The sequence below is a fragment of the Myxine glutinosa genome, chromosome 2 (assembly GCF_964187855.1).
Source record: "Myxine glutinosa chromosome 2, kmMyxGlut1.1, whole genome shotgun sequence".
Taxonomy (NCBI): domain Eukaryota; kingdom Metazoa; phylum Chordata; class Myxini; order Myxiniformes; family Myxinidae; genus Myxine; species Myxine glutinosa.
Genome location: NC_136262.1, coordinates 55,756,533 through 55,780,519, shown reverse-complemented (window position 1 = coordinate 55,780,519; position 23,987 = coordinate 55,756,533). Strand labels below are relative to the sequence as shown.

Genomic DNA, 23,987 nt, shown 5'->3' with positions numbered 1-23,987 from the left:
AAAAGGACTAAAATCAACCTAAACAGTAAACACAACAATACAAGAGCTGGTGAATGAAGCATCATACAAATGAAAAGTCTCGCGAGATCACGGCGAGGTCACGTCTTTTCGAAGCTGCTCCATGCGCTCACGCTCTCGAAGCTAAGTGATCTTTCACCATCGTGTTTTTGTCAAGACTGTATCTATCTTTCGGTGTGTGTACCTATAGCGTATCTTTTGGAAAATTTTCGGTGCTAATTTTTCGTACATGTATACACAATCGTCGGTTAATGGTATCGAGTATTCTGCGGCCTAGTACTCGTAGGCTTAGACTACCGTACCGTCTCCGACCTTGTGGTTTTGTTTTTCTCTCAGCGATTCGTCGAATGCGCTGAAATTATTTTCGTTCTCTGTTTCGTCCCAGTCGTTCACCCCGTACCTCCTTGTTTAATATCTCTACTCACAAAAAAAAACCCCAAAAAAATATTTCCTTCCCAGGTCTTATTCGTTTATTTGTTGTTCTTTTTGTTCGTTCGTTCTTCGTTCGCGATCACGCGGTTAGAAATGTATAATCTCTCCCCTGAACAACTATTTTCTCTCATATATTATAACACCCTTTTCTTCTTTTCCTACAAAAGGATGCTTTCGTCTTGCTCACCAAATCTATTCATTCCAAAAAATATATATAATACCATCTCTTACAGTTCCTCCTTTCTACATTCCCTAAACTATCCAGAACTCCACCCCTCCTCCAGTGTCCTCAAACGTATTTTTGACTCGAAGGTCTCAAACTCATTTTGCAAAAAATGTTCGTTTCCCATGAATCGTACACTTTTCAAAAATCCAATCTCACCCCTCCCCTCCAAATCCTCCCCATCACCCATCCCTTTCAAATCTCCCCCCTTGCCCCTTCCCTCCCCTCCCTCCTAAACTCCCCCCACACCCCTCCCCTCCGAGACTCTCCCTCGCTCCTCCCCTCCTAGACTCCCCTCTCACCCCTCCTCCTCAAAGCATCCTCCCTGCTTCTTCCCCCTTCCAACTTTCACCTTCATCATCTCCCCAAACCTTCTGCCTCGCTCTTCCCCCTCCTCAAATAACACCTCACTGTGCCTCACCCAATCTCCATCAAACCTTTTGTCCGCCTCATTCTTCCCTTTCTCCAAGCTATTCTGAAATCTCTGAAATCTCTGACACACCTTCAACAGCTCTCCCTACCTCTTCCTCCTCTTCCACATCTTACCCTACCCCTCCCCCCCCCCCCTGTTCTGGACCCGATGCTCCCCCTTCCTCTTCATTAACGGTATGGACCTCAAACATCCGGGGCCTTCGCTCAAACTTGATTGACCTCTCCATACAGGTTGCTTCTGACAAACCAGATGTGATCTGCTTAACAGAAACTTTCCTCCTTCATGATGTCTCTGATGCCTTGGTATCTCTCCCAGGTTACTCCCTCCTCCGGTATGATAGACCTGAGCCTCGTCCTGGAGGTGGGATTGCTATCTTTATAAAAAAACTCTCTTCCTCACTCGCCCTCCACTGCCCTCTCTCCACCTCACCCCCAGGAATACCTTTGGCTACGGCTTCCCCTTCGCTCCCACCTTTTGTTCATATGTGTGTTGTACCGTCCACCAATCAGCGATGACTCCATCTACATCTCACTGTCTGATAATATGGACCAACTTCTATCTACCCATCCCAACTCTCTCTTCCTCATATGTGGTGATTTCAATTGTCACCATGCCAGTTGGCTGGGTGTGGGTACCTCTCTCACCAGCCATGGCTCTTCAGCAAAGGACTTCTGCGACTCACTGGAACTGACACAATCTGTCAATTTCCCGACCCGGGTCTCAGTCAACGGAGCATCTTCTCTTCTGGATTTGGCTATGACAAACTTCCCTGAAAATGTCTGCTGCTCTTCTTCTGCTCCAATCGGCTCATCTGATCATGTGCTTGTCAAAGTGGACATCTCTCTGACCATTCTCAGAGAGCCTCCTCAGCGTCGACGAGTCTGGCATTTCACTCAGGCAAACTGGCACGGTCTTCAAGCAGCCATCAATCATCTGGACTGGTCTCCCATCTCTACCGCCTCTGACATCAACTCATCCTGGGAATTCTTTCAAAGTAAATTGCTCTCTCTCATGCACAGATTTATCCCATCTCGTCTTCAGTTGTCATACCCTTCCTCCCGTCCATGGTACACGGAATCTTGTGGTGAGGCTGTTGCCCTGAAACAACTTGCTTTCGTCTCCTGGAAAGCAAATCCAACGGAAGGAAATCTCATTTCCTTTCACAAAGCCCGAAACAAGTGTGTGTCCACCCTCAGGAGAGCCAGGAAACAATATCTCACCATTCTCAAGACCGAACTCTCTTCTCTGTCTCCCTCTTCCAAATCCTGGTGGCATCTGGTCAAATCTGTTTCTGGTGTTTGTTCCCCCTCCATCCCCTCCCTCACCTCAAACGCCCTAACGGCTGACTCCGCACGTGAAAAAGCTGAATGCCTCAACTCTGTGTTTGCCTCTAAATCTTGTGTCCCAAACCCATCCCTCTCTGTACCCACCATACCCAGTCGTACCCAGCTGCTCCTGGACTCTGTGTCCTTTCCTCCTGACAAGGTGGAAAAGTTTCTGTCAACCCTCGACTCTGATTCTGCAACTGGTCCTGACGGCATCAGCCCACGGGTCCTAAAATCATGTTCTTCTGCTCTTTCACTCCCTCTTTTGTTCTCTTCACCCTCTCTTTTGCTCAAGGTCATCTGCCATCTGCTTGGAAATCAGCCAACATCACCGCTTTGCACAAAAAAGGTGCAAAAACAGATCCCAGCAACTACAGACCAATCAGCCTTCTCCAAATAATCAGCAAAGTCATGGAATCCATCATTGCTTCAGATATTAAATCTTTCCTCTTCTCCAATGGCTTGATCTCTGATCATCAATTTGGTTTCAGACCTGGTCACTCTACTCTGGACATGCTGCTTCTGCTTTCTCAACAATGGATGGAGGTCCTCAACACCAAACAGGAAATTAGAGCTGTCTCCCTTGACATTTCACGTGCCTTCGATACGGTCTGGCACCCTGCTCTGCTCACCAAACTCTCCTCCTTTGGTATCCATGGAAATCTCCACGCATGGCTGGCGGACTTCCTCTCTGGTCCTAGTCAACGTGTGGCCCTGAATGGGTTTCTCTCATCTCCTCTTCCTGTTCAGGCTGGAGTTCCCCAAGGTAGTGTTCTGGGCCCTGTGCTTTTTCTGGTCTTCATAAATGATCTCTCTGACTCTCTTGAAAATCCTCTCTATCTCTTTGCTGACGACTCTACTCTCTGTCGCTCCATTCCTCATCCCTCAGATCGGCAGTCTGCAGCCTCCTCACTCTCTGCAGACCTGGACAAAATCACAGACTGGTCAAACAAGTGGAACATGTCTTTCAATCCTGACAAATCTCACACTCTTACAATGTCTCTCCGAAAGGACCGACTGGACAACCCTCCCATCTACTTTCTCAACAATCCTCTCCAAGAAGTTCTGTCGCTCAAGCTTTTGGGTCTCACTATCTGCCATGATCTTTCTTGGGAAAACCACATTTCCAAGCTGGCCTCCAAAGCCAGTCGCCGACTGGGCATCCTCCATCGTGCGAAGTCCTTCCTTGGCACACCTGAGCTCCTCACCACATACAAGGCTTTCATCCGCAGCTCAATGGAATACTGTTCCCCCCTCTGGGCTGGTGCTCCTGCCTCACACCTTGCTCGGCTTCACGCTGTTGAGGCCAAAGCCTTCAGAATCATTGTAATCTCCTGCGATGTAGTCAACACCGAGGGCCTTTCACTCACTCACCGCAGGCAGGTTGGTGGTCTTTCTGTCTTCTACCGACTCCTCTCCAGCCTTGCTCCCCCAGCTCTCTCTGTGCTCTGTCCCCCCAATATTCCTTCAGGTCGCACAAGATCTGCCTGCAACCCTCTTATGGTTAAACTGCCAAAGTCTAGGCTCTCTGCTCACCTTCACTCTTTCATTCCCCTTTTCTCCCGCCTCTGGAACAAACTCCCCCACTCCCTTCAATCCCACTCCTCCCTCCAGGTCTTTAAAACAGCTGTTCACCACCATCTCTTATCTTCCCCCATCGAAAACCTTGATCTTTTCTACCCCCGGTAATTCACCCGAGTCCTTGCAGTGTTCATATGTTTTATTCCTCTCCCACCTCCCCCCAAGTCCTCCCGATGTCCCTGCTCTCAAATGTTGTGTTTGTGTCCTTCCCCCTCTTCCCCCTCTCTTTTGTGTCCTTCCCCCTCTCTCCCCATCTTGTCTGCCGCTCCCCTTGTTTTTTGTGTTTTGTGTGTCGGTTTGTCTTTTTGTGTGATTAATGTTAGCTCTTTCACGAGCCTCGATCTTGTATACAAAAAAAAAAAAAAAAAAAAAAATACCCTAGAAACGAAGAAGGCCACCAAATATGCCACAAACAAATGCACAAAACAATTACCAAAGAATACCTACATAGAACGAGGCTGATCCTGAAAATATACCTTTCTCCAAGGAACAAAATCAAAGCCATAAACCAACTCGCAATACTCCAGTACAGCTGTGGAATTCTAATACAGCAATATTCCTGTACAGCTGTGGAATAATAACATGGCCGCAATCAGAAATCAATAAACTGGATATCCAAACAAGGGAACTTCACTATCCACAAAATGTTTTACAAAAATCAATGCATCCTGAGAATGTACCTGCTGAGACGAGGAGGCAGTGGTCTGACAGGGCTCAACCAGGTGCACAGAAATACAACCATAGCATTGGCTGAGTACGTGAAAAGTTCAACAAATCACCAAATCCAATTTGTATGCAAACAAAAAGACAGAAAAGGTATCCCTAACCCACCTTGAAAAAAAATTTCAATGACAGGTGTGAATATAAGGTGTCACACATGAAACAGAAACAGTAACAAATACAGCTCCAATGCTGCAAAGATTTCGCAAAGAAGATAAAAGGAAATATCAACCGACATACACTGACAACTGGGAAAACGATAAAAGAGCATTGATGTGCAAATAAAAAGTTGGACAGATTGGACATCGACAAAGAAGGCTCTTTGGAATCATAAAAGAAGAGGTCAGTTCAACTGGGATGGAGAACGAATGGACACCAAGACCATGGACACTACATGAATGGTTTTAAGAAAGTGGTGGGACTGAGTCATTCAGACAAGTGTAGGTTTTGGAAGCTAGAAACAGAAAGCACGAGTCACCTCATATCAGGATGTAAAAAAAAAAAACAACTCGTGTCAGAACAGCTGTACACACAGAGCCCCCCCCCTCCCTCCCTCCTGCCCCCCACCCCAAACCCATGAAACGCCATACATTCCATATACCCCGCTTAACTACTTTGCTGTTCCTGGTCTCTCCTCTCCTTTTTCCCTCTCCTAGTTCCTTTCCAACTTTCTTGCCTTCAGTTTTCTCCCAATCCTTCTGATTTCACCCTTTTTATAAATTCACCCATCCCTCCCCTCCCCCAATCCTTTGCATATATGTGACACATGTCGTATGCAGACGGTTCTCTAATGAATCAAACTCATCCATATTGTAATAATGTCTAACTAACATGGTCCAACAAACTGCATTCTCACCCTTGTTGCACAGATCAATGGAGAGATGTTGACTCAACGCCGGATGACGGACTTTGCCTTCCACCAGCTCAACCATTCCTATGAACTTGCTATTGCTGAATTGAAGTGGCAGCTCGATAAAGTGCGGGGACAAGACACGTGCATTGATCCATTTTGCTTCTTTAATTTGTAAACCCTATGTTTGTACATTATCAGATGACATCTTACATGTGGACTGCGATTGGGGTTAACCCGTTGTTCTGTGAGCAGGATATCTCAGCAGTACTTCTCTGCTTTCTCGGTTAAGCTAGGCTCAGCTCGGCTATGGCCCAAGGTTCAAATCCCTGCAGAATTTGGATCATAGAATTAAAAGAAAATTACTGGCAAATATGTTAGGTCAACGAGGAGACACGTTAAGCTGGTTAGGTCATCTCATCTCGATCTCGACGAGATAACCTTATAAAATGGGATGTGATGTCCGTCCGGTCATCTGTTAACTAGCCTTTTGCTATTTCAGCTACTCCTCCGGCCTTTATCACCCCACTGATTCTTCTGAAACTTGACACATGAATACAAGAAATGAGCCCGCACAATTTCTGGGGCTTCAATTTTTCGATCTTGGATCATGGGGCTTCCAAGGGGGATTACCCCCTGAAACTTCGGATCCCTACTCGTCTCTTATTTACCAATTCTGAAACCCAATACAGCTCTTCGACTCGATGGTCCACAGGATTGCTCAGTCTTAGAACTTTTCCTATTTTGGATCATCGGGGCTACCAGGGAGGTCCTCAAGAACCTCAAGAGATGACCGTCGGCCCATTCGGGGCTATTTTGTTCACATGTGCTAGCACTTGCATATGGATATTAATTATTTCCTGATAGGTATACTGTGACTTTCAACTCTTTTGTTTTCTACAAAATATGTGGGTCATCGAAGAGCGATATACCATAAACTGAGGAACAACTGGAACAGATGAAACTAACATTCCAATGTCATTCATCTCTTTTTCAGACAAAGGCAAAGCTAGAGGACATTGAGGAGGAAATCAGACAACTCCAGACTGACACTGCAGCTAAATCAGCTCCACTAATGTTGGTCCACAGCCGTCTCGACGCCCGTACTGATCGACCGAACATGGAGCTTTGCCGCGATCAGGTGGGCCCAAGGGGAGGCCTCAATGGACTGAGTCGGATAGCCGTACGAGGCACTTGCACTATAATTCACACGTGACCGCGACAAATTTAATTTGTTATTAGTTTGTCCTTTTTACCAAGGGCTCGTGTGGATGCAATAATCAAGGGAACCCCAATTTGATGCCAGCGTATGTACCTAGGAGCATTTCCTGGCACAAATGGCAGTTTCTCTCATTACCCTGCGCTCGCGAAGCGAAAAGCGGGGTTAAGCATTCAGGTAAGTACGTGTGCCGTATGCCGTACGTGTCTGCATTTAAAAAATTCATTTTCACCGCAACCGTTGGTCCGATTGACAAGAAATTTTACCATAGAAGCGCCTCCGCCTGTAGAATTTTTTTATTCATAACTATGACGTCATAGGTCACATGGTACAGACCCCATATTGGAAAAAACTTATACCTCTATATCTCCCAAACCACACAATGGAAAAAATTGAAACATGGCTCATTATCAAGTACTCACCATGGGGAATAAGATATGTTGATGGTGATGTCACCGGTGCCTTAATTATGACATCATAATTCGATAAGTACAACGCTTGATCTGATCAGTATTAATAAAACAAAAATTCCTCTGCAACTGTTGGACTGATGGACACGAAATTTTCAGAATATGTGCAGCTCCTCCTGTATAATTTTTTAAATGATAATTATCACGTCAGGTCACGTGGTGCAGATGCCATCTTGGAAAAAATCGAAAAAGGTTGCACCTCTATATCTCTGAAACTGCTCAATGGAAAAAATTTAAACATGGCTCATTGTCAAGCACTCCCCTTGGGGAATAGGTGTTGTTAACGATGACGTCATTGGTGCCATAATTATGACGTCATAATTCGATAGGGACAGCGCTTCATCTGATCAGTTTGAAATGTATTGGGCGTGATCTATGCAACAATTACATTAGTGAATATAAATGTATGATGTCATCGCTCACGTGGTCTGGCAGTCATATTGGATCAAAGAAAAAAATGTTCAAAAACAGAAGAGTTGGCTCACAACAAGTTGACTGCGCAGGCTAAGTATTCTATGAATACCATCCAGTTGAGAAAGCAATGCAAACTCCTCTCACTATTGCTCCCCCATGGGATTAAACAAATTCCACTACAACTGCCTTTTTGGTGCACATTCACCAGGAGGTTTTGCATCTTAGGGGCATGCCCTTGTTGAATGAGAATTTAAAGCCAGCTGTCCCATCTGCATTTGTTTCCCACACTACCTCCTCAAAAGAGATGCCACAGTATCTCCTGAAGCTAACTTGTGGAATTTGATGATCCCATATTTCTCTAGAAAAGAGTGTAAAAATACACAAAAGCATGCGTATGCACAATGGTGGATTATAGCGGGGGCAAATGGGTCATTTTCTCCTGGCCCAGATCTTGACCGGACCCAAAAAAAGGAGTGAATATGTTTTTGTCTCACTTTGCAATTCGATCCCCCATGTCATCAACATTCTGTCATCTGGTGGTGACAAACTGTAGCGCAAACGGTCATTCAGCATCCTCAAGAGTGTCAAAAAGTCTCTGCATTCAACCATGGGACAGCAACAAATGCGAAACCTCTCACTTCTCAGCATTGAGCACGGAATGCTGGACTCGCTTCCAGTGGACGAAATTATATCTGAGTGATAGGGCTAAAACTCTGTTGAGTGATTGGGCTAAACCGATATATAGCACGATATCTCAAAACAGTTATGGACGGATTTGGACGAAACTTGGTGGAGAGGTTGGGTAATCGGTTCGATTGTGGTGAAGATCTGAATGTGGATTCGGATACGAGAATTATTTAATTTTTAAGTGATTCTTCACCATTGAGAGATCGAGCGAAAAGCGACATATAACATGATGTTTATAAAAGTTATGGACGATTCATGACTAAACATGGGGGACGAGTTGGTTATGTGATAAGAACAAGCCGATTAGATTTTGTTTCAGGTCCGAATCCAGATCCGGCCTATCAGTGGGATACAAAAAAAAACTGTTCAGCCTGGCGGAGGTTTGTGCTCTACTGAGTGCCCTTCTAGTTTTATATTCAAACAGTATTTGTCTTATTGTCCATTATATATTGCTTCAGTATTATTCTTACACGTGAGTTCTGCTTGAGAGTTTTCTGATGTTTTTTTAGAAGTTCATGATTCTATTTCAGTTTAATATTACTTATATGTGTGCAGGTAATCAATTAAATGAGGAAAAATAACAAACATATTTTGTTAATATAACTCCGTCAACTCTAAATATTAATACGTCAGAGAGACTAGAGATTCTTCACTCAACCTCAGACGACCTGTGTGCTCCGTGGGTGGCACTCATGTTGAGACCGGGCCAAAAATATTCTTTGCTTCCAACCCTGGCAAGGCTTAAGCCGGCACTGGGGAGTGGGGGGGGGGGGGGGGAGTGGGGGAAAGTGGGGGGGGGGGAGAGGGGGGGAGTGGAGGGGACAGACAGAGAGAGAGAGAGAGAGAGAGAGAGGTGGGAGAGAGAGAGTGGTGGGAGAGACAGAGAGGGGTGTGGTAGAGAGAGGATGGATGAGGGAAAGACAGGATGGAGGTGAGACAGAGATGGTGGAGGAGAAAGAAGGGGGTTTGTTTGGGGCTGCTAGGTTTCATGGTTTTGGAGTTAGAGGCGGCACACACACAAACAAACACACATACTCTCTCTCTTTTATTATTGTAGATAAATGAACTGATATGCACACGCATGCACATAAATGGGGACACTGGAAAAGCATGTACATGAAGCAAAAAAAAAAATGCACACAAAGACACACGTGCACACACCATACATAAACGTAATAATTTATTTATTGAACAGTAATAGCTGTACCAAACACATTAAACACACACACACACACACACACACACACACACACACAAAGATATTTAAAAAAGAATTGGATAGACTGGGCAACGACAAACAAGGCTCATTAGAATGCTTATAAGAGGTAAGCTCAACTGGGATGGACAACCAATCATAATAAATGCCCAAGACCAACGACAATACACGAATGGCTTTAATAAAATGGTGGGATTGAGTCAATCAGACAGGTGTAGGTTCTGCAAGATAGAAACAGAAAGCATGAGTCACCTCACATTGGGATGTAAAAAACTCGTATCAGAACAGCTGTACACACAAAGGCACAAAAACATACATGGCGTAATCCACTGGCACATCAACAAAAACTTTGATATCCCAGTTTCAGAAAATTCGTTGAAACATAAACCAAAAGCAATCATTGAAAACAAGGAAGTAATGCTCACGTCTGACCTGATGATCCCATCGAGCCTGAATATGGAAAATAAAGCATTGTGACAGGATATGGTATTGAGGTACAAAAAAGAACAACAGCAATGTGACTGTGTCGCCAATATGCCTCCGCATATTCCCACAATTTTTATTTTTTATTTTTTTTGTATACAAGATCGAGGCTCGTGAAAGAGCGAACATTAATCACACAGAAAGACAAACAGACACACAAAACAAATAACATCGAGAGCGGTAGACAAGATGGGGAGAGAGGAGGAAGGACACAAACACAACATTTGAGAGCAGGGACCGAGAGACATGGAGACATCGAGAGAACTGTGGGAGGGAGAGGGCTTTGGGGGGGAGGCATGGGAAGGGGAGGGGGGTGGGAGAGGTATAAAACATATGGACACTGCCAAGACTTCCAGGAAAGAAGTTGGAATTTCAAACAAGGTGGATCTGGGGTGAATTAGTGGGGGTAGAAAAGATCAAGGTTTTGGATGGGGGAAGATAAGAGATGGTGGTGAACAGCTGTTTTGAAGACCTGGAGGGAGGAGTGTGATTGAAGTGAGTGTGGCGGTTTGTTCCAGAGGCGGGAGAAAAGAGGAATGAAAGAGTGAAGGTGAGCAGAGAGCCGAGATTTCGGCAGTTTAACCATCAGAGGGTGGCTGGCAGATCTTGTGCGACCTGTAGGAATATTTGGGGGACAGAGCACAGAGAGAGCTGGGGGAGCAAGGCCGGAGAGGAGTCGGTAGAAGACAGAAAGACCACCTACCTGCCTGCGGTGAGTGAGTGAAAGGCCCTCAGAGATAGCTTCATCGCGGGAGATTCCAATGATTCTGAAAGCTTTGGATTCAACAGCGTGAAGTCGAGCCAGGTGTGAGGCAGGAGCACCAGCCCATAGGGGAGAACAGTATTCCATTGAGCTGCGGATGAAAGCCTTGTATGTGGTGAGGAGCTCAGGTGTGCCTAGGAAGGACTTCGCACGACGGAGGATGCCCAGTCGGCGACTGGCTTTGGAGGCCAGCTTGGAAATGTGGTTTTCCCAAGAAAGATCATGGCAGATGGTGAGACCCAAAAGCTTGAGCGACAGAACTTCTTGGAGAGGATTGTTGAGAAAGTAGATGGGAGGGTTGTCCAGTCGATCTTTTCGGAGAGACATAGTAAGAGTGTGAGATTTGTCAGGATTGAAAGACATGTTCCACATGTTTGACCAGTCTGTGATTTTGTCCAGGTCTTCAGAGAGTGAGGAGGCTGCAGACTGCCGATCTGAGGGAAGAGGAATGGAGCGGCAGAGAGTGGAGTCATCAGCAAAGAGATACAGAGGATTTTCCAGAGAGTCGGAGAGATCATTGATAAAGACCAGAAAAAGCACAGGGCCCAGCACACTGCCTTGGGGAACTCCAGCCTGAACGGGAAGGGGAGATGAGAGAAATCCATTCAGGGCCACACGTTGACTACGACCAGAGAGGAAGTCCGCAAGCCATGCATGGAGATTTCCATGGATACCATAGGAGGAGAGTTTGGTGAGCAGAGCTGGCTGGGTGCCAGACCGTATCGAAGGCACGTGATATGTCAAGGGAGACAGCTCTGATTTCCTGTTTGGCATTGAGGACCTCCATCCATTGTTGAGACAGCAGAAGCAGCATGTCCAGAGTAGAGTGACCTGGTCTGAAACCAAATTGATGATCAGAGATCAAGCCATTGGAGAAGAGGAAAGATTTCATATCCGAAGCAATGATGGATTCCATGACTTTGCTGATAATTGGGAGCAGGCTGATTGGTCTGTAGTTGCAAGGATCTGTTTTTGCACCTTTTTGTGTAAAGCGGTAATGTTTGCTGATTTCCAGGATGCTGGCAGATGACCTTGAGCAAAAGATAGGGTGAAAAGAACAGAGAGAGGGTGAGATAGAGCGGCAGAGCAGGATTTTAGGACCCGTGGGCTGATGCCATCTGGTCCAGTTGCAGAATCAGAGTCGAGGTTTGACAAAAACTCGAATCGTCAGGTTCACGTTCAGGTTCACGATGTTCAGGTTCACATCTTTTCACAAATTCAGGTTCACAAATTAGTCAGGTTCACGATGTTTTTTCGTTCAAAATCATGGTAGATTAGCAAACCTATACATTTTTGGAAACGTTATTACATGGAAAATCTGAAAATCAATGTTTACATTTGCCAATTCCGACCAATTCGATTCGACCAATTCCATTCGACCAATTCGACCATTTGACCAATCGTTTCGATCGACCATTCGACCAATTCGATCGATTCGATTCGATTCGATTCATCGAATTCGATTCGATCGACCATTCGACCAATTCGATTTGCCAATCAATTTGACCGACCTTTGCTTGTGTGGAACGGACTGTGAAAACGATGCGGACTATATTGTCGGATACGACACACAGGACAGTGACGACGAACTCTAAATGGCATATTCTGTAATCGTGTATGTTTGATGCCATTGACTGCCTGTGTATATTTTGTCATTGACTGCCTGTGTAGATGTGAAGTTATACTGACTGCATGTGTATATATGATTTTGCTGACTGCCTGTGTATGTTTGGTGATATGAATTATTGTGACACATTTTCATGTTATTAACTGCCTGTACAAAATGATAACATGTATTTGATTATGCAACTTATCGCGAATATAAAGACAGTATTTTGCAATTCAAAACCTTTGATTCGTGTCTTACCATTCCCCATAGCACTAATTTGATACTTTCATTGGATTCCTTGTCCCTGAAAATATAGGTTTAGTATATTTTAAAAAGTTTTTAGGGTAATTAGAGGCAGAAATAGAACAAAATATGTATTTTACAGTGGCCATTTTGAAAATCCAAAATGGCCGCCATACAGGTATCTCTCCAAATGTAAACATCGATTTTTAGTTTCCTTATGCTATAACCTTTCCAAAAATGTATAGGTTTGCTAACCTACCATGATTTTGAACGAAATATAATTTAGTGACATAGTGAACCTGACTAAATGGGTAGATGCCGTCGTTCACTGTCCTAAAAATAAGCAAGTTTGATTTAAATCCTTTCAGCTGTTTTCAAGTATCACATTTTCACCAGCCATGACAGGTTTCACATTGATCGGTGAAGCGGCTTCAGAGAAGGGATTTTAAAAAAATATCAGCTTTCAAGCTAATATGGCTGCCATACCACATGACATATGACCTTAATAATGTACACACTGCATATGTATGGGTAGGGGATCATGTTTGTGAAGTTTCATGTTGATTGGATAAGGTTCATTTTTCTATCCAATATGGCTGCCAAACCACGTGACCTACGGCATCATCATTTTCAAACTATATGCAACAGTGCTGTTCGATGATATTTGTAAAATTTCGCATCGATAGGGTAAGCGGTTTCAGAGATATAATTATTTAATATTTTCCTTCAATCCAATATGGCTGCCACACCATGTGACCAATTATATTTTCGTGATCTTCTTATAATCGCCATGTTTGGTCAATGACACACATAAAGTTTCGAGTCGATCGATTTGGTGGTTTGGGAGAAGATGTTTTTTTAAAGGTTTTCGGTTAAATCCGATATGGCTGCCCAACCTTGTGACCTATGATCTCATAAATTTAATATTTCAATACAAATTTGTCATTGATCATGCGCATGCAATTTCAAAATTTTAGGACAAGTAATTATATTAAAACATTTTTGTCTGGTATACCGCTTCACCTATTATATGTCATCATTATCATGCTTTTGTTCCCCATTGGGAGTACTTGACAGTGCCAAGTTTCAAATTTTTCCATTCAGCGGTTTCCGAGAAATAATTTTTTTTATTATTTACGCGGTTAATCCAATATGGCTGCCATACCACGTGACCTATGATGTCACAATTATCATAAATAAATAAAAACATTCTGCGTGGGTGTCACTCCTACCCTGAAAGTTTAGTCTCAATTGGACATGTGGTTGCTGAGAAAAACGAGGTTTAGCCCGTATGGATGAACGGATGAACGGACAACCCGAAAACATAATGCCGGCCACCTTCAGGTTATTTACATTGCCCTCCGTACACTTTAAAATTGGAAACATAAGAGGCTGAGGCCACAACTCCAAACTTGGGATTACGAGAGGATGATTATCTTGCGATTGCGATTATATATACCACTACAATGTCCTGCAATGTTCTTGTGTGTGGTAATACCTACCCCTCCCTCTGCTGACTATGGGGCAACTTCGTTGTTTGTTTCAGGCTCAAGAAGCCTTGCTGTTGGAGAAAAAACAACTTCACTCGAACATATCGAGCTTGAGCTCTCAGCTCAGCCACGCCTTGTGAGTGAATGCAATTTCAGGCTTCTCCAAAGTTCTCTCTCGAATCCCTTGTTGTATTTTTTTGGTGTTTTTCTAGAAGTTTTTTTATATTTTATTTAAATTGCACTTGACCTTGTACTGCTATTCCGTGCATTGCCAGCAGGGGGAACTGCATCATGAAGCACGTTGTTTTTTGTTTTGTTTTGTTTTTACAAGGAACATTTGAAAGTACAATATCTGTTCTTTGCTCACACTTGCGATCGCAAGTCGTCGTTTGAAATAGTCAGGTGATATACATGCTATACATGCAAAATGGTGGAATATTTGAAAGTACAATATCTGTTCGCTGCTCACACTCGCTATCGCAAGTCGTCGTTTGAAATAGTCAGGTGATATACATGCTATACATGCAAAGTGGTGGGATATTTAAACCTACCCTCCCCAAACCGCATTCCCCCATTCAATTCCTTCACATATGCTCCAAACATTCCCCTTTTCTTTCTCTTCTGGAAATTATATACATATATATATATGTATATCTATCTATAATTCCAGCAATCTCTGTGTGTATGTTTGTATGTTTGTATGTTTGTATGTTTGTATGTTTGTATGTTTGTATGTTTGTATGTATGTTTGTCTGTGACCGCTGTTTCTCGACAACTACCGGTCCGATATACTTGAAACTTGCCAGGTATATTGCTGGGGACCCGAGGATGTGCCTTTTCAAGGTTTTAAATTAATCGCAGAAGTAGTTACCGAGCTATGTCCAAAAAACGATTCAACCAATCAGAGAGCAGCGAGCTATCACGTGTGCCGAACGTGGCGAACAGACTCTGCCTCGGATGGCACATTTGAGAGCGTATTCATTTATTTCCCGTCGGCAAACTATGTTGCCGTTAAACTATGTTTTAAAACTAATTAAAACTAATTTGCGATTCATCGTAACTGCGATTTGCGACCTTCCGGACAGTAAAATGAGGACGTCACTTCCGGACTTACGTAGCGGCTAGCGGGCGCCATTTGGAGGAGCTGGGAGGACTCAGTCGTGATAGAGTGAGCCTGAGTGAGTATATCAAGACAAGAACAAGATCTAGAAGGAGGTATGTACGGTGCGATTCATATAATATATTGTTTAGTTATCGTCGATGAGGAATTTGGGGGCCCGATTAACTGCAGCGCCATCCGAGCTGCGGCGTCGGGACGATACATTCATTGTACGGTAACATCACGCACTTACGGGCACGTCCTATATATATAGTACGGGCATGCCCTAGTATATACAGTTGAAGGAGCTGGGGCTCCCACATCGATCGGAAGAATGGACGCGACAAAAAGCTGGAATTCATCCGAGTTGCTTTAATCAAACCAAACACTCAGGCACTCTGAAAAGCCCGTTTATCGGGCAGCAATATATATTGTTACGGGTCGCGGACAAGATGTTATATTGACCGAGCGGTGGTGTATTACCGCGACCTAACACTAACAGTTCCCCCGATTCTTCCCCAACTCACCCGATTCACCCCAAACTTTGGCCGTATCGCACCGCAGCTGCCCAATCTGGACAACTCTAAAACGACCGAATGCAAAGAGGAAAAGGAATAAGACGAGAAGACGGACAGAAGAGTAATTGGATTTATTATTTACACATACAAGTAGGAAGCAAGCAGTCACGTTTATTTACAGGGACATGAGACGCAGGTGACACAGTGCAACGCTAGCTTACCTACAGTCTTAATTAACCCAGGAACAGAATAAACAAAAGACAGACTCACGCGGGGAATGATGACAGGAATTGGCTGGAAGGAGAGGATGGCTAGGAGTTGTATTGTACAGCACGATCGGCGCGTTTAGCAGCCGCCGTTCCTTCGCGGCCCTGCTCAAAACCGCCGTCCAGGCCCCAAGCGGCTGTTGGGTGTTGTTGCTGCTGTGGCCGCCGCTGCTTTTCCAGGATTACAACAGGCGTTGTGCTTTCTGGGATGTCCTCTCCTTGGATGTTCTCTATGTTCTCTTGGTCCAATCACTCCTCACCACCGACAACTCAACGCAACCAACGCAACCACTGACCACCACAACGCAACCACTGACGACCAAAACCACACAACTCAGCTCTGCTTCTTGGACCCTCTCTCTTCTCAACGGCTTGGGCTCCCTTTTGTCTGCCGGTCAAAGCTCCTCTCTCAAAGCTTGTCTCAGCTTCTCTTTTGGGAGCGTCGCGCTGTGGATTTTAGCTGCGGTCACGCCTGCTCATTCCCTCCTCTCAGCGCCTCTCTTTCTTCTTCAAAGCTCGACTGCTTGGGGAGCGTCGCGCTGTGGGTTATATAGGCCCCGCCCCTCAACCTTTGCGAACCTCCCCGATCGCTCTTCCTCCGCCCTCTCTAGCCAAACCCCTGGCTCATGGTTGGTCGAGTGGGGCTGGCTCACTCCTCCCCTCTATGACGAGGTGGAGACACGCCTTTCTTCTCCGACCCTGCCTCGTGGTCAATGGCGGTTATTGGAGGGGAGGTAATTGCCAAACGACGAAAAGGGGGAATGGAGGTTTTGGGAATGGGAATGAAGGGAATCTATCTCTTTCACTGGTGCAATGGAGTACTTCAATTAATGGGAGACACAGCCTTACCCTAAAACACAGAATAAGATATAACTATCGAACAGGGGTATTCTATTATTGGCTGACGTGTATGCTTGTGGACTAATTATGGGATGCCCTTTGACCTTTACACAGCTCCGGAAGCAGGGGGCGCAGAATAAACAATAATAATAATTCACACAATCAAAAAAATATACACAGTCCTCATATCCGCAACACTGCACCCTCCTCCTCTTAGGCACGTCCCGGGCCTACAACTTTTACTTAGTGTGACACGTAGGTGTAGTTCCCTCTACTTTTAACCTGACCCTGAGTGCGACAGTTTTAAAACATAAATAAATGTGTCCCGCTGCTCCATTGCACCCTGCCTAACAGACTTACGCCCACAGTTAACCGAATTGCGGAATGGTCTTCAAACTACACACTGACGGTGGGGAGCATTATTTACAATGACGCTATTTTTATTTACAAGGCTAACCCAGGACCTGTGATTGTTCTTTCTGGGGGGGAGACAGTCTGCTCTGCATCAATGCACCATGAAAGCACCCAAAAACGCACCAATACACCCCCAAACACCAATCGGTGCAGTCACCATTGTTCAAGAAAATAAAACCAACAACCCCTAACCCTGCAGGTGATCTCTTGCTCTTCGGCTCCCTCTGCTGGTTATTATTATTTGTTCTTCCAGATGTTGTCTTTCTTTCATTTTCTTACTGGCGGCCTATTTGCAATAAAGTGTGCCCAACGTGTCCATTTTATTTTCTTTATTTATGGCCCACAGGGCCGACTACGTGTGGTTCACCTGTGGGGCATCGGTGCCCTGTGGCCAAGGTCCGCCAGCAAGATTTCGGGCTCTCATGGCCGGTTCCAGCAGAGGGGCCATGCCCCAACCCATGGGGTCCATAAGTGGTGCTCGGCAACAGACATGTGGTCCATAATGTGGTGCATCGATGCAGACAGCTGGTTCTGAGAGTTCCGGGCGCACAATGGCCGACTCACGCACGCTCCCCTCGGCGCCCCATGGCGCACAGGTCATGTGGGAGACAAAAGGGGGACAAGAGAAATGAGCGAGGGGTAAGGTCACAAGGGTACACGTCAATAAGGCAATGCAAGGCGAAATGCGCACGGAGAGCGAAATGAGAAAGCTCGTCCCTACCGTACGTCACCCCCCTGTCACCTACACTACCCTTGCCCTTACCCCATATGTACAAAAATCTACACATTACCAATCCGTCGCTACCGTCACGTCTTCCCCTTATTTCCCTTATACCAAATTCGTCTTCACTCCCCCACTATCCAAAATTTGCCATCACCCAATTCGTCATCAATCCTCATAAGGAGGAAGAGATGGAACAACAAAGCACAATGTCACACCCACGTCATGATGCGTCTCACAATCCAAAACATTTGCATCAAAAATAATTAAACATGGCATGGTGTGGAGTACCTGTCACCTCAGGTGAGTGGATGCAGATGGTGCGAGGAGACTTCCTAATCCTAACTATCCTCTAAATGACATTAACACACTTCACACTACCCGGGGTCTCTCCCTGCCAATCCATTGGCCAACTTACACTATGGGTTCTAAAAACCAATTCCCATTGACCAAACTGTGGTGCTTCTCAATTTGGGGTCTCACTCCCCCGATTCATCTCCCGGTGCCCTCGCACAATTTCTGGGCTGAGACGTGTAGCTCTCCCAGCAGGTCTACCCACCTGCACACCTCCCCCACTGCAGTTGCCTCCGAGCTTACCTGCTCCTTGACCTAACCTATCTAATTGGGGAAGGCCCCTCCTGGCTCTGTCACCCCTTGGTGCCCTCTGGCACTGGGCTACCCGGGTCCGTCCTCCGGATCCTCGGGCCCCATCCACAACAACTCTACCGGCTCCCAGAGCCCACCTGCGGCCTCACCTGGCCGACATCCTCACAGTGGTGGAGTGCCCAATCAACTACACGCACTAACAGGCTACACGCCCAGCCATTTCCACAACACTAATGCACCCATCCAAATACCATTCTGTCACCCGCACCACAGATGCCAATATCCAACCACAATTTACCTGTACCCTCTACCTAACACTTACACTACCCGCCCCGGGTATCCGTGATGGGGGTCCACTCTTCCCCCATTCACACCTTCGCACCATCCACTCCACTCCACAATTTCCACCATACTCACTCCACGACCATCCATTCCAATACTCCATACCATTTATTCCATACACCTGTCCTCCATTCACCTGTCGTTGCACACCTGTGCAATCATACCTGGTGCCACCTGCACCCTCCTCCTCTTCCTGGACCAGTTGGTCAACACAACACACATCACCATCACTCACTCATACACTGCTCCACACACCTGTTCAGTTGCACACCTGTGCAATCACACCTGTTCAATCCTCAAACACACGGCATCATCTCATCTAACTACTCCCCTCTGAAACTTGCGCTTCCCAGTCGTCCCTTTAAACTATTGCGCTCCCACGTCATTATCATCCACTCTACTCTACCTGCGTCCCCACTACAGGTGTCATTGTCACTAACTAAACCTTAACGTTACCTAATGTCAATCTTCTAGGGCCCTACACACAATATCCTAACCCACCCGGGCTAGTTTTCACTGCCATAAACCCCATAAACTAGTGCTCCTTTGCCCCCCCCCCTTCTGTGGGGGGATGGTGGACTGCCCATCCCACCACATCGGGGAGGTCCCACTATCAATTTGGCACACCAAATTTCAGCCAATCAACGTACCAATCATCAAATTTTGCTTTTTTTTTTAATTTCGGGGCCAAAACACTATCCTCATCACCCGTCTACTTATTAGATCCTCTCGGTGCGCCAATTCCCTTCTAAAGCTCGGCTTCGTACAGCCGAGCAATGAATACGGGTTGTTTTGTGCCAGCGGCTGGATACGTCCCGCATTCGGGGCAGGGACGGGGGCTTACCCGGGCCGAGATCCCACGCACCACCTCGGCGTGGAGCCATCCAATGTCCCGATCTCGACCTGCCGGCACGTCTCAACAAAAAGTGGTCGCCATGATGACCCTTCCTATCGGGCTGCCCGCTCCGCCTAGTGGAGCACGGACGCGGCCGTTCCAAGCGAGGCCCAGCGTGGATCGCGTACGGCGGTCCTTTCGAACCCGCCGTGGCTCGGATCCCCGCTGGTTCTCGCGGCACGCGAAGCCCGGCACGCACCGAGGGCCCGATTCGGCTAAAAGTCGCTCTAACCGCTAACCCGGTTACCGTCGATGCCTCACCTGCATGCTTACACGCATACGCTACCCCTTTCTTGCTACTACCTCCAGCTGTTCCCATGCTCCTCGTACCTTTCCTTACACACCTCGGTACACTCATTCCGCTCACAGACCTGGTCACACACCTGACCACCGAACACCTTGGCACACATTCGTCGCTCGCACACCTCACCAATACACCTCCTCGCGCCCCTTCCTCGGTCACCTCCTCTGTGACAATTACAGGTGTGCTCTCACTCGCACACCCAACCACGTGCCTCACGACCAACTCAAGTGTGCATTCCCACACACGCTCTACCATTCCAGGTGTGCATCCTTCCATGCCAGGTGTACATCCTCGCTCACCTGTCACAACCAACTCACGCCCCGTGTCACTCTCACTACTCTCACCTCCAATCTTGACAGCGCACTCACCCTTACTCTCGACAGCACACTCTTTCCTCATGCACCCGTCCGTTACACACCTTTCTCGCGCACACTCTTGCGCACACTCTCCCGTTACATCCTCTGTAACGCTCACCACAGGCGTACACTTTCTCGTTACATCCTCTGTAACACTCACCACAGGCGTGCATTCCCCCTTACTCTTGACAGCGCACTCTTTCCCCATGCACCTGTCCGTTACACACCTTTCTCACGCACACTCTTGCGCACACTCTTTCGTTACTTCCTCCGTAACACTTACCACACCGCGCTTCCATGTACCCCCTCGCACACGCGCTTCGACCAACTCACTCTTGACGGCACACTCACTCCTCGGCGTGCACTTTTTCCTCACACACCCCATGGTCGGACATTCTCGCACACCTCTTTCTTCGCACACCAGACCTGTCGCACACTTCACCAACGGCCTTTCACGAACACCCGGATCCAAACCAATCCCCAAGCCGACTGAAGCTTTCCTCACATCATACACATTGCCGAATATTTCGCCACTCACCTTGGCACCTCGTCTCCGCACCTCTTTTTCCACCTGCAAACTCTTTATTTGGTTAGTGAGCTGCACATCATGAGTTGAGCACCGACCTTGTACATATTCCATTACTTCCTCCTTTATCTCCCTCTTAGTTTCTGTCCGTCCCTTCTTAATTTCACTCACCTCTTCTTCCACTTCCTCTAATTTTTGCTTCACCTCTCTTATTTCCCGGTGCGTCTCCTCAAGTTCGTCCTCTAAGGCTACCGTGACCGTCTCTATGTGCATCCTCACCTGCCGGTCCTTCGTCTCCATTACCTCTGTCACCTCGTCCAACCTCATTGTTAGTCCCTCACGTACCATCTGACATTGCCTCTGTGTCGCTATTAAGTCATTTTTAATTTCTTTTTGTGTCGCCTTTAACCCTCCTAGTACCGCAGTGTTCTTTTGTACCTGCTCCACTAGTTCTTTTTGTCCCTCCGTCAGCTGTTCCACCTCCTCCGTCAGATCTTCTATTCCCCCTTGTAACTTTGCCGTATTATTCCTCACCTCTTTCTCGATACGCTTTTCGCCTCGCTTTACCTCCTCGCGTACCCCCGAGACCTCCTCACTTACACCTCGTCGTATTTCCTCCTTCATCTCCTCCATCTCTTTTGTAGATGCTACCCTCATCTGTCCCAATTCATCCCTCTGAGCATCCAATTTACTTTCTAACCCGATTTGCACCTCCTCTATCTGGTTCCCCATTCGTTTGATTTCCCTGGCAGATTGTTCCCCTATTTCCCGCAATTTGTCCTCCATCCTATTTTCTAACCCCATTAACCCATTTTTCACCTCTTTTATCCCGTTGTCTAACCCCTCAAAATTATTGTCTAACTTCCCAAATTTCTTGTCTAACCCCTCAAAATTATTGTCTAACTTCCCAAATTTCTTGTCTAACCCCTCACCGGTACCCCTCGCTTCATCCCTCATTGCCCCCATTTGGCCCTCTAATCGCTCACTATCAGCCCTCAATTCGTCCCTCATTCGCTCACTATCAGCCCTCAATTCGTCCCTTATTACCCCCATACTGTTTTTCAAACCTCCAATTTGGTCTCCCATACTCATCTGTACGGCTGCCTGTAGCTGCGCAATGAGGGCCTGCATGTCAATCGGCTGCATGTTAAAGCCCGCTGATACAGCGGGCTCGGCTACCGCGCGCACGTGCGAGGCGCCTTTTTGCGCGCCTGAAACCTCGTGCGCAAGAGCGCCATTTTGTGCGTCTGATACCCCCTCAACCATTTTGCCAATGTTCTCCTCTACTTCGTCCCTCTGATCCTGGGTTACTCCTAACCCCTCCTCTAGCTCACCTACCGGCATCCGATCGCCTTGACCAGCCATGGCGCGATTTCAAAATTCGGGTTTTTGTAAAACAACACAAATTTCCAGCAGCTTGTAATTTTGAGCGCGTTAAGCGCGCTTCGGGTCCGTATCTCACTCCCAGACACCAATTGTTACGGGTCGCGGACAAGATGTTATATTGACCGAGCGGTGGTGTATTACCGTGACCTAACACTAACAGTTCCCCCGATTCTTCCCCAACTCACCCGATTCACCCCAAACTTTGGCCGTATCGCACCGCAGCTGCCCAATCTGGACAACTCTAAAACGACCGAATGCAAAGAGGAAAAGGAATAAGACGAGAAGACGGACAGAAGAGTAATTGGATTTATTATTTACACATACAAGTAGGAAGCAAGCAGTCACGTTTATTTACAGGGACATGAGACGCAGGTGACACAGTGCAACGCTAGCTTACCTACAGTCTTAATTAACCCAGGGACAGAACAAACAAAAGACAGACTCACGCGGGGAATGATGACAGGAATTGGCTGGAAGGAGAGGATGGCTAGGAGTTGTATTGTACAGCACGATCGGCGCGTTTAGCAGCCGCCGTTCCTTCGCGGCCCTGCTCAAAACCGCCGTCCAGGCCCCAAGCGGCTGTTGGGTGTTGTTGCTGCTGTGGCCGCCGCTGCTTTTCCAGGATTACAACAGGCTTTGTGCTTTCTGGGATGTCCTCTCCTTCGATGTTCTCTATGTTCTCTTGGTCCAATCACTCCTCACCACCGACAACTCAACGCAACCAACGCAACCACTGACCACCACAACGCAACCACTGACGACCAAAACCACACAACTCAGCTCTGCTTCTTGGACCCTCTCTCTTCTCAATGGCTTGGGCTCCCTTTTGTCTGCCGGTCAAAGCTCCTCTCTCAAAGCTTGTCTCAGCTTCTCTTTTGGGAGCGTCGCGCTGTGGATTTTAGCTGCGGTCACGCCTGCTCATTCCCTCCTCTCAGCGCCTCTCTTTCTTCTTCAAAGCTCGACTGCTTGGGGAGCGTCGCGCTGTGGGTTATATAGGCCCCGCCCCTCAACCTTTGCGAACCTCCCCGATCGCTCTTCCTCCGCCCTCTCTAGCCAAACCCCTGGCTCATGGTTGGTCGAGTGGGGCTGGCTCACTCCTCCCCTCTATGACGAGGTGGAGACACGCCTTTCTTCTCCGACCCTGCCTCGTGGTCAATGGCGGTTATTGGAGGGGAGGTAATTGCCAAACGACGAAAAGGGGGAATGGAGGTTTTGGGAATGGGAATGAAGGGAATCTATCTCTTTCACTGGTGCAATGGAGTACTTCAATTAATGGGAGACACAGCCTTACCCTAAAACACAGAATAAGATATAACTATCGAACAGGGGTATTCTATTATTGGCTGACGTGTATGCTTGTGGACTAATTATGGGATGCCCTTTGACCTTTACACAGCTCCGGAGGCAGGGGGCGCAGAATAAACAATAATAATAATTCACACAATCAAAAAAATATACACAGTCCTCATATCCGCAACACTGCACCCTCCTCCTCTTAGGCACGTCCCGGGCCTACAACTTTTATTTAGTGTGACACG

The 23,987-nt window shown here is 46.7% G+C and overlaps 1 protein-coding gene across 1 annotated transcript in view; it reads left to right on the top strand.

Moving 5' to 3' along the window:
* The first annotated feature begins 6,842 nt into the window (after positions 1-6,842).
* The window catches only part of LOC144890888 (uncharacterized), a 58,684-nt gene continuing 41,539 nt past the window's right edge, over positions 6,843-23,987 (top strand). The window contains exons 1-2 of the mRNA XM_078772785.1: positions 6,843-6,978; positions 14,233-14,312. Coding sequence (XP_078628911.1) covers positions 6,892-6,978; positions 14,233-14,312 — 167 coding nt within the window. The 5' untranslated portion in view covers positions 6,843-6,891. The remainder of the gene's footprint in view (positions 6,979-14,232; positions 14,313-23,987) is intronic.